Source organism: Musca domestica, unplaced genomic scaffold (assembly GCF_030504385.1).
Source record: "Musca domestica strain aabys unplaced genomic scaffold, Musca_domestica.polishedcontigs.V.1.1 13, whole genome shotgun sequence".
NCBI lineage: Eukaryota > Metazoa > Arthropoda > Insecta > Diptera > Muscidae > Musca > Musca domestica.
This window is the reverse complement of record NW_026712172.1, coordinates 6,550,315-6,562,315: the sequence shown is the minus strand read 5'-3', so window position 1 is coordinate 6,562,315 and position 12,001 is coordinate 6,550,315. Positions and strand designations below refer to the sequence as shown.

Sequence of the window (12,001 nt, the reverse complement as noted above, 5' to 3'; positions counted from 1 at the left end):
TGAAAATATCTTTTTGGAATTGGCAAGACTAATTGCTTTTGGAGAACAACTTCACAAAATGTGAAAAACGAAAATATTAATATGTAATAAGAAAATAAAAGACTATTTCCAACATTTTCGTATTTTTATTTTATTGCTAATTTCCTTTTTATTTATAAAACTTGTAAAATTGGTGATCTTCTTTTCTTTTAATTCTTTTAATGGGGGACATATTGGTTTGTTTTGACAAATCAGCTGATTGGTTGCAAGCTTCTACAGGAATACCGTCTGTTTACTTTTCGCATTTTGCTTGCAAAAGAGAATAAAACTAGCTTACTCTCTCAGAAAGATGTTGCTGGACAATTCCTGCAGGAAAAGTAACCAGACACACCAAATATAATGAGCTGTCACTGGAATAATTTTAACAGCTGTTGGTCGAGTGGATAAGAAATGACAGTAGTCTGCAGTTGGTTGCAGTTTTTTCATCTCAACCTGTATATAAAACTCCCACTTTTCGAGCAATGCCGCTCAAAAAAGCTTGATATAAATTACCGATTTCTTTGACTAAACGTTGAATGTATGACGAATCTTCGTAAAGCGTGTAGTTTAGGTGTCGGTGTAAAGCAAATATTAGTCACTCTTTAGTAAGTGACAATGAGCTATTTTGATGTGACCTAGTTTAGACCCTCCTTTTGGTGAATTGTTAATTGAATTGACAGCCCGTTGGTAATTCCATTGTAATTCCTTCTCTCTATAACGACTAATCAACCTTTATTATTACATTTTGAGAAGTCACTTTCAGAAATTGGAGCTTATGTTTCTTAGGAATATAAATTTATTACGTTAAAAAATGTTAATCCTAAAAATAATATACGCTATTTCTTGTTAATAGATCCTCAGTTTCAAGTGCCGGCGATGTTAAAGAAGACGATGCCATGCCCCAATACCATGTCGATAAGTCGTTTGCAGATCGTCGCTACAAGGTCAACAGTGCCAGAACCTATTTCTATTTGAATGAAGCTACATGTGAGCGTAACATGGAAACGTTCATTAAATGTTTGGAAGCTGTTTCAGGTAAATTAAATCAACACCAACTAACCTTCCGAAAACAAAAATAACAAAAAACACATTTTAACGAAAATAATAATAGGAAAAAACCCACACAGTACAAAAACAGACCCTCCTCATCAATTAGGGCCAATTAAAGTATAAATGAAATTTCAGTTGAGTGGCTGTGTGTGCGCTCGTTTAGCTTTCAAAATCTCATTCTAGAAATTGCATGCATTTAACGTTTTAATGTTAAATATTTACTGGTTTGCGATTAAGGGAATTGAAAGTTGGTTTTAAACATTTTTGGAGCAAAACATTTGTTTTGTTTGAGTAGCAATAGTTCGAATGTATGTATGTTTATAGCTAACAAATTGAAAAATGTTTTACGAAAAATTGATATTAAATTTCAAAAACAAATCCATAAAAAATCTTAAATTAAAAACAGACTGAACCGGGCTGAACTTTTAATACCCTCCACCATTTCGAAGGGAATTGAAACATTTCAAAAAAAAAGTTCCGAAAACTACCACTTAAATAAATGGGGACTATACGAAGACTTGGACCTGCATACGAAATTTTTTGTCATAGGCTGTAGTGCCCTTTACGAACTTCAAATACGAAATTTGTTACAATTACGGTGTATAATGTCGCAAAAATCATGAAAATACGGAGTATCGAGAGATATATGGAGGATATACGAAGATGTGGACCTGTATGCGATTTTTTGCCATAAGGTGTAGTACCCATTAAGATCTTTCATTACGAAATTTGAAACGATTTCGCTGAATAATGTTGCTGAAATCGTCAAAATATTGACTATCTGGAGGTACCGTTATATGGGGGCTATACGAAAAAGTGGACCTGTATACAAATATTTTTGTCATAGTCTGTAGTACCCATTACGAACTTAAAATACGAAATTTAAAATAATTTCGGTAAATAATGTCGCTCTAATACCGAATATCGGGAGGTACCGTTATATGGGGGCTATACGAAAACGTGGACCATTTACGAACTTAACCTGCCTACTGGTAAACTAGGTATGTATGCAAAATTTTAGTCTCCTATCTCAATTCGTTCGAACGATAGCGTGATTACAACAGACGGACAAAATTTTATGCTGATCCAGAATATAGGGTCTATTATGAATATTTCAAGGAGTTACAAACAAAATGACAAAGTTAATATATCCATAGAATGGTGGAGGGTATAACTATAGTATTGGAAATACTTGGCATCTAAAATGGCTTAAGGCTCTCATTCTGTTTAGCCCTTAAAGGTTTTTGGTTGACATTCTTCATAACAATAGCTTTCCTTTTAAAACCCTCATTCAAAACTAAACTATTTCAAAATCGTTTAAGAAAACAAGCATAGTGACAAGTCCTGCCTATCTTATTTAAAGTCCCTTATCATAATTTTGATTTATCCGCGCGAAAAAACTTCTAGGAAAGCTGCCAAGAAATTTATTTTACATTGTTTCAACATCACACCGGGTGATGCTGCTGTCAATGTAACTCGAATTAGCCAAAACAGAAATACGAATAACAAATGGCAAATAAAATCTCGTAAATAAACCACAAAATATTTGGCGAACATTTATTAGGACTTTGTTAAAATTTACGTGGCGCACAACTAATTTCATTCATCGCATATTCCTTATATATTTCTATATACGTACATATATGTATATCAATACGATATGGGCGTGTGTTCTCCCCCATCTATATACATATATATAATATACTATATTTAAATAATTTATTTTCGTTTGAGGTACAAGTGTCGTCTGCATTTGCTCGACACATATGTCAGTGTGTGTGTGTGTGGGAAAAAATCTTGTCAGCCGATTTTTGCCAGACCTCGATGCCAATGGCATCAGAACTCGTGTGACGATTGTCATCTGTTTTTCCTTTCATTTCGTAATCTTGGCCATTTGACAAGGCGAAAAATAGTAAAAGTAGAAGACAACAGCGAAAATCGAATAAGATATGAAATCGAAATGCAAAAGGAATGAAATAAAAAAAATACCCAAAGAAGCATTTGTTTTATGCTATACTTTTGTTTGTTCACATTTTTTGGCATTGATTGACAAAAGTGTCCACACTAAGCCAGAAAGTATGTGCTAGACTGTACTGGGCTTTATCAATACAATAGGTATGTGAAACAAATAGAATTAGGTTTGTTCGTTTCCATTTCTGAGAATATATTTTGAGGAAAATTTCAATTTAATTGGGGAAAATAAAATAGTTTCAATGGCTATAAATCCTCGCCTAGGATCTTGGATATTGATTCACATTACCAAGGTATATGTGCAAAATTATGCAAAGATTTCAATAAAGAAATGTGGCGTTCATTTTTTACTAAACAAATTTGGCAAAAACAATTAAAAAGCTGTAAGCTCGGCCGGGCCGAACTTTAAACACCCTCCACCATTTGGAACGAATTTGGCAATTCTCAAAACAATTAAATCCGTTAAAATTCTGTTAAAATCTTAAAAATACCGTATGTAGCTGTTATATTAGGGTCTATACGATGACATGTACCTGCATAGGTAACTTTTGTCATAAGCCATTACAATACTCAAATGAGAAACTTAACAAAAATCGGCGAATAATGTAGCTAAAATCATCAAAATACCGTTATATGGGGACTATACGAAGACTGTTATGGGGGCCCACACCATCACCATGGCCCGGGCTTGAGTTCTGGTGGCCAATCGAAGGTGCACATTTTCAGCTGACGTCTTTGGCAAGTAAACACGATCATTTTGTTTGTTTACAAACTGCTGGACAGCTTTCCCATCGGAGAAAACAAAATTCGGCATTTCACCACTTTCGGTCTTTTGCTCTTTTGAGTCTATTTTCTTTCTGTTGAGGTGTAAGTTCTTGCACTTTTTGGAATTTCAATGGCTTTACCCCGAGCTCATTTTTCAATATTTGCCGAATTGAATATTGCGATATGTTCAGCTCACGAGCCATTTTTCTGTCACTGCGACGCGGGTTTCGATCAAGTCGCTTCTTTACTTTTCGAATTGTGGGATTTGAACCGCGGCCCTCGGTGTGCAGCCAAGTAGAAGTTGCCGTCTCTACGTTCAGAGCCATTAACCCGTCTTCCTAAAGCAGCACTAAAACAAGCGTATGCATTGGAAGCAATGTAGTTGTTGTGGACAAAAAAATCCATCACTACAAAAACAAAACTTTGCTGTGAAAATGATCTGCCAATAGAACTTGAGTCGAACCTGGAGAGTTTCTAGTGTATAATTCGCATATGCTAATTTGCAATAAGTTCGAAATATACGCCCGACGACGCGGGTTTTCGAGACACAAAATATTTATTCACGTTTAAATGCTGGAGTGCTCTAACGATAGCCACTTGTGGTTTTCCAGCCAAATATAAAGAAATCACACTATCACGCTTGAATTCCATCACGAATAACTTATTTTCTGGAAAATTATCACCAAAATGCTTTTGTATTATTTGAAAACAATATAATGAGCTGTCACTGGATTAATTTTAACAGCTGTCGGACGAGTGGCTTAGAAATTACAGCAGTCTGAAGTTGGTTGCAGTTTGTTTTGTAAATTCAAATTCAAAATTAAAACAAAACTTTTGAATTAAAAAAAAAAAAAACAAGCAAGTCGGAATGGATATATTTTTATTGTTCCCAAATTCGATGAAGACCGTAAATGGTGGTCTAAAGCATGTGACGCTTATAATTTTTGGGCCAGGCATCGTACAATTTTCCAGACGGAGCTGCGTCCCATCTAGAAATAAAGGGATGTGCGAAATTTGAAGGCAACACTCTCTTCACATTTTATATGATTTATGATTCAAACTATTGAGGTTTTGTGGGGAGGAGCCAGAAGAACCGATGCCAGCAGTCTGAAGTTGTTTGCAGTTTTTTCATCTCAATCTATATATTGAGTAATAAGGTCTACAAGCTTATAGGTCGTTTACAGCGAATTGCCACTGGATTTGTAAACCTAGTGAATTTAAATTCCAATTCCATCACTAAAAGGTCAAATAAATCCCTATAACCCGGTAAAAGGCTCTAATGTAAACATAATGTTAGGCTAAAGAAAAAAATATATTTCCAATTTTTGAATTATCTACATAATTCTGAATAAAATAATATTCTTATGACAAATGCATTTTTTATATTTTTGGCTAATATAATTTGACCAAAGTGCATTTATAAACACATACATGCATCTGAAACGCAAATACGAAATTGTGTTGAATATCGATGTCTGATTTAGTCATTGTAGTGACAGATGCAAATTTTTTTTGGGTATATACTAGAAATATGTGTCTTATTTTTTCTTTTTTTCTGAAGATTTTTTTTTTAATCTTGACAGATTAAAATGACTTTTACAGTAGAATCTTTATATTTTGTACAAGCCGCATAAATGGACAATAATAGTATTTATGACAAAGGTCTGTTAAACAGGTCGTGTAAAACCAAAGCCGTTTGTTCATAAAACTATGAATACGATAGACTATTGTAATGAATTAGATCTTTACGTGATTTAGGCTATACAGTTTTATGTATTTTTAGCCCAATATGTTGGAGTACATGTAGATGTGTGTGCCTGTATGATAAGAGCATAAGTGATGATAACACTTCATGCTGCTGGATATCAATAATAAATAATATTATCCCATAAACATGCTGGGGATTAAATATAGATCACGAAAATTGTGTGTTGTGTCAGGCCTATGCATGGAATTAGAAATGTCAAGTGTTTGTAGTCTTAAGCAGATGCAAAAATCTAAACCCCCCCCTAAGATTTCTGTTGTGTCTTAGAACTTAAGTAATACATTTTGCTCAATAAAATTAGAATTAGACTGACAAACGATTCAACAAGTCTTATAATTGTATTCTCCTGTAAACATTTGGTCCTTCGAGCCGGATAGAGAATTGAATCAACAGCCAAACCATTCGGTTGTCTTTCTCTTTTAATTTTCACCGTTTCAATAGATTATTTACAATTGGGATGTCTGGTGACAACTCAGCGGAACTCACTTTCCCTTATCGGATGGGCCATGCTTTTCACTAGGACTTAGACTAAGTGGCTTTATATTATTGTGATTTAAGTTTCTTTGAATTTCAAATAAGAATTACTTATTTCGACAGCGAACGAACTGATACAAGAAATATGTATTCTATTCACCACTGCTGATCATCTAAACGTGGTATCAACTTATTGTGATTGAAATCACAGAACGAAAGAAAAACAAACAGTAAACAACAAACAACGCTTAAGCGGAGAATACATAAACCGCTTATTTGACTGGCTTAAGTCATCGACTGGCTTCTTCGTAGAGGAACCAAGGAGTTTTAGGTTGACATAGTTCGATTTTGCCCCTAGGCTTCTTTATCCATTTCCGAAGAAGCCAGACGATGACTTAAGCCAGCCAAATATGCGCTTTATGTATTTCCACCCATACTTTTCCTATAGGAATTGTCGAGCAGATTCACTCTGAAAGAATAAAAGTACGTTTACATACAAAATCTCTACACGGATGAATCCTGATGATTTATAAATCACAATAAATTTGATAATAGAAAGCTTTCCCTAAATTTATTGTGACTTATGACAATTATTAGGGTAAATACGGGTAGAGATTTTGCGTGCAAATGTATTTTAAGGTAGTTTTCTCTTTTACAAGTAAACTGTGGAAAGTAGACATAAACATGTCAGCAATTAGCTGAATTGTCAGAACGAAGCACGCAAAATTAACAGAACACTTAGGCTTGAGATCTCAAAAGAAGATGGAGAAGAAGATAAGTTGTAAGCGAATGCAAGAAAAAAATTGTCCGGCAAGAAGTTGCAAACTCTCAATGAAAGAACTTTCAACAATTTTCTCTCAAATCGGTATCTTATAAAGAATTTTTGTGCTATCAGACGACTTCCAGTAACAATTGCAACAATTGTTGCAATTTTTTATGGTAACCAGACACACCTAATATATCACGTGGACTTCAATTGATAATTTCATTGCGTATACGTCAAATATATTCTACTGTATTTAAGACTTGGCGTATTGAATTGACATTTGAAATCTAGTGGATTACATGGTAAAACGTGGGATACGGGATCTACAGCTATATTTGAACTGATTTACACCAAAATTGAAGTATAAGCCATTTGCCAGTATAAATCATTTAATATAAGCCATTTGGTGCAGAATTAACCGAAATCGGTTTAAGATATGTGGAAGCTGTATCTAAATCTGATCCAGTTCAAATTACGGATGTGAGGGACTTAAAAACCTAAATCGGATGAAACATGTATGTGGAAGCTATACCTATATTTTAACCGATTTTCTCCAAATTTGGTTTACTTGCTTCTAGACTGAATTCGGTATGATGTACTAAAATACAGGTCATTTGGACTTATATCAGCCATTTAGTGCACAATTAACCCGAAATCGGTTGAAGATATATGGGAGCTATTTCTAAATCTGATCCGATTACCACCAATTTCAATAGGGTTCGGTTGTTTGCAAAATTTCATCTCACTCGGATAAAATATGCGACCTGCATTTTGTTCACAAGAATATGAATATGAAGATCCTCAAAAGTAACTATGGATCTATCTTGCTTCTTTCTCCATGTTAGAAACAAATGCACAAAGACATAATACCCTTACCACTATGTGGTGTAGGGTATAAACACTGACAAGAGACGCCTGCGAAAATAAAATGTTTTTGTAAATCTTTTGCCTTATATTAAGAAATCTTTAAATCATATCTGTATTCTTTTGATTTTACTAATTTTTATCTATTTCTTTATTTCATTTCATAAACTTACCTTTACTAACAAAAAAAAAATCCGTGTCACTGAAATTGGAACATTTACTAACAATTATAATTTGATGGAAAATTTAAATACGAAACCTTTGAAACGACATCAAAATGCATTCAATAACACATGAAAATCCTGGCTGATCAATATCGCAATTTGCCTTAATTTTATCATCGCATCCCAACAACTTATTCCCATTGTAATCCTTTGTCCTGGTCCTGGTGTCATGCGTCATTTCCCCGTCAATGTATTTCAAATTAATTGGCACGTATGCGTTGGTGAAACACGTCACTGTCAATTATCAAATTGTGGTGTTGCGGTTAAAAATAAATAAATAAAACAACAATCGTCGTCGGCCCATCCTTTGTTTTTGTTTTTTTCGAAATTCACTTGGTGTCCTTAATACCGACTGCAACGCTTTGGACTGGCCATCATCAATTTACCATTCCATTTCAACCATACCATTGGCAATTAATCTTTAAATGAACGCTGCCACCAACCAAACCCATCCACCCTCTAACGTAACTTAATGTCAATTCATTAAAAAAACACCTCCCTTTAAAGTCGATGATGGGAAGTATTTCCCACGACGCACTTCCGAGGGTAAGCAACAAAGATGTTTTTCTACTAATTTAGTTTTGTGTTGTGTACATTGTTAAAACACTAGTCTACAGCCACTGTTTTGAGATATCATTTAACGAAAGTAATGGAGGCGGTTTTTATGGAAATCATTAGATTTAACTTGAAATAGGAGCATTCAAATACAATTAAAATGTAATTAATTTATATTTTTAAATAGTATGTAAATATATATATATATTCATTTAGTTTGGTTTGTTTTTTGAACTACGGTTTACTTTAGTTACGCAATTTAATGTGATTTCTTTTCAAAATTCAGTATAACATAATTAATATATTTAAAATATAAAAATCTGAATTCAGAAACTTCCCAAATAATTTAATTTTAAGTTTCAACAAACAATGATCTTCTCATAAACATTTCACATGTCACTTTTTTAAATTATTATTTGGATCTTAACTTTTTATTGACTCTTGGTGGTAGTTAATTAGTACCTACTTCACATGACATGTCCATATTGAAATAAGGGGTTAGGATGCTGTTTTGTAAGTAGTTTGGTTAGGCTGGGTCAATGGATGCCTCAGGGTCCATTCGTTCATCCTAAATTTGAACAAGTAAAAAAGCAGCATCTTCGGCCGGGCCGAAATTTTAATACTCTCCATTGGAAGGAACTTGAAAATTTAAAAAACAAAAATCCAAAAACTACCACATAAATGAAACCCGTTATATTGGGACTATACGAAGACATACGAAGTATTTTGCCATAGGTTGTACTGCCCATTAAGATCTTCCAATACGAAATTTGAAATAAGTTCGGTAAATGACGTCGCTAAAATCATGAAAATACCGAATATCGGGAGGTACCGTTATATGGGGTCTATACGAATACGAGGACTTGCATACAAAAATTGTTGTCATTGGGTGTAGTACCCATTACGAACTTTAAATATGAACTTTGAAATAATTCTGGTAAATAATGTTGCTAAAATCATGAAAGGATCGAATATCGGGAGGTACCGTTATATGTGGTCTATACCAAAACGTGGACCTACATGGCCCATTTACAAACTTAACCTGCCTACTGTATGTATGTATCCCAAATTTTAGCCTTATATCTCAATTCGTTCGAAAGATAGCGTGATTACAACAGACAGACGGGCATCGCTAGATCGTCTTAGAATTTTACACTGATCCAGAATGGTAGAGGGTTTAAAAACGGAGGAATTGGAGAAAGAATATAATAGATAAATAGTAATCGATGACTAATAATTTATCGTGTAGTCTTTAGCCATTTAAATGTTTTGGCTATTTGTAGAATTACTGCAGGCTCTATGTTAGAGAACAGGACAAACAGGTCGTGCGATATTTGTACACCCACAAGTATGTGTCTCACATGAAGGAGAGTTGGAGGGTGGCAGAGCAAATGTTCGACTGTCTCAATTTCTTCCTCATCTTGGCAGATCCTACAACAATCAATATCGTCACTACTCTATTTAGAAGTTCTGGATCTCACGCTACCGTGATTTGTGATGACAAGTTTTAGGTCAGGTTGCGGCATGGAGATGAGCGATCTTGTTCTCTTCTCGGAGATTATAGGGACAGTACATCCACTTACATCTTACAATTTTGGTTGGAATCTCTCGAACTAGTGTTTGTGTATCGCACAAAAGAAGTGGCACAAGAATGGTGTAAAAGAGTTCTCAACTTCAATGTTAGTTGATTGATTATTGACATTTGCACCCGATCACATCGATACTAAATGAAATATATACCAAAGCTTAGAGAACCTAGAGCCTATGCAAATCACTGAATTGTTAGATTCCGAAATATGAAAATAATTTCAATTAATACTGTAGTTCAAAAAGCAAAGATATGTGTAAACGATCGGTTGCGAAATAAGTTAATAAGTGTGGCCTGGTAGACTAGTGTTGTTCATCTACTTCTTGATTGTATGACCTCCGTATGTACCATTTGTGTTGTAGTTGTTTGTAAACATTAATCCAATTGCAGTTTTTTTTTAATTTTTTTTGCGCTTGATTTTTTTTTTGTAATCTAGAATACGCGCGTGTCTCTGCTAGTTGTTATTGCTTCCTTAGTGGCCTGTATACAATTGTAGTTGCATATAAAACGTTATCCCGTAAGAATGTTGGTAAAGGGTAGATACATACTTCCAAAGGTGAAGTAATTAAATTTATCTCTTATGATGTTAAAGGTGTAGCATTTAATTTGGTGTGATATTGAAACTGATTGAAATGCTCTTGTTTGAAGTCAAATTATATAAAAGGTGCACGATGACTTGTAAATATTAGTATATTTTTTATTTCGAATGAGAATGACAAAAACATTTTGGTTTAAAATTCATTATTGTAAAGGCTTTCCACGTAATGCCAGCGTCATATGTGAATCAACTTTTTCTTAATTTATGTTGAGCATTTTTATAACATATTTTAAGGCGCTCTCAAACAATTTGTTATCTAAAGGGAAACGTCATTTAGCATGATAGAAGAATACAGGTAGATGCATAACGCTTGGGAACAATGTTATGTCAAGACAAGTTAAAAAAAAAAAAGAAAGTTTTAAAGTCGGGGCCGACTTTATGATACCCTACACCACTTTGCTAATTTAGTAGAGCTCCACATAACAATTAAATGTTTTTATGAGAGAATGCAATCATACACGCTATGATTATAATTATAATTTAAAGTTCAAAGGACTAAATATGCCGAAGCATTTCTATCTTTTAAATTCGGACTTGTATTGCCCATTTGGTGCAAAATTAATTTGAAATCAGATAAAGATATATATGGGAGCTATATCCAAATCTGAACCGATCTCGATTAAATTTGACAAAGATATTTCTGAGCTGTATTTGATATATTTCCTTGAATATCGTTGTTACGGAGTGCATACTACGGCTGTATGGTAACAAATATGATCGGATGAACAGACATACAAGCTTCTAGACTCAATTCGGTCGTATGTGCCAAATTCCATCCCATTTGGGCAAATATTAGACGTTTGGTGCACAATAAAAGGTAAATCGGACGAAATTATATATGGGAGCTATATCCAAATCTGAACCGATCTCGATAAAATTTGGCAAAGATATTTCTGAGCTGCATTTGATACATTTCCCCAAATATTGTTGTTACAGAGTGCATATTACGGCTGCGGAGGACAAAAATTACAAATCGGATGAACAAAATATATGGGAGCTATAGCTATATCTGAACCGATTTCGATCAAATTTGGCATACTTATTTTCAGACCTAATTTGGTTGCATGTGCAAAATTCCATACTATTCGGGCTGATATTACACGTTTGGTGCACAATAAAAGGCAAATCGGACGAAGATATATATGGGAGCTATATCTAAATTTTTACCGATTATCTCCAATTTCAATAGGGTTCGTCCTTGGGCCAAACAAATATTGTTTGGAAAATTTCATCTCAATCGGATAATAAATGCGACCTGCATTTTGTTCACAAGAATACATGGACAGACGGACGGGCGGACAGACGGACTGACATGTATAAATCAACTCAGAACGTGATTCTATGCAGATCATCAAAAGGAACT

At 34.2% G+C, this 12,001-nt stretch overlaps 1 protein-coding gene across 3 annotated transcripts in view; it reads left to right on the top strand.

The window, feature by feature from the left end:
- Positions 1-12,001, top strand: part of LOC131800826 (proline dehydrogenase 1, mitochondrial-like) — a 58,309-nt gene that overhangs the window by 33,152 nt on the left and 13,156 nt on the right. For all 3 annotated transcript variants that reach the window (XM_059118569.1, XM_059118568.1, XM_059118570.1), the window contains exon 5: positions 872-1,053. In XM_059118569.1, coding sequence (XP_058974552.1) covers positions 872-1,053 — 182 coding nt within the window. The remainder of the gene's footprint in view (positions 1-871; positions 1,054-12,001) is intronic.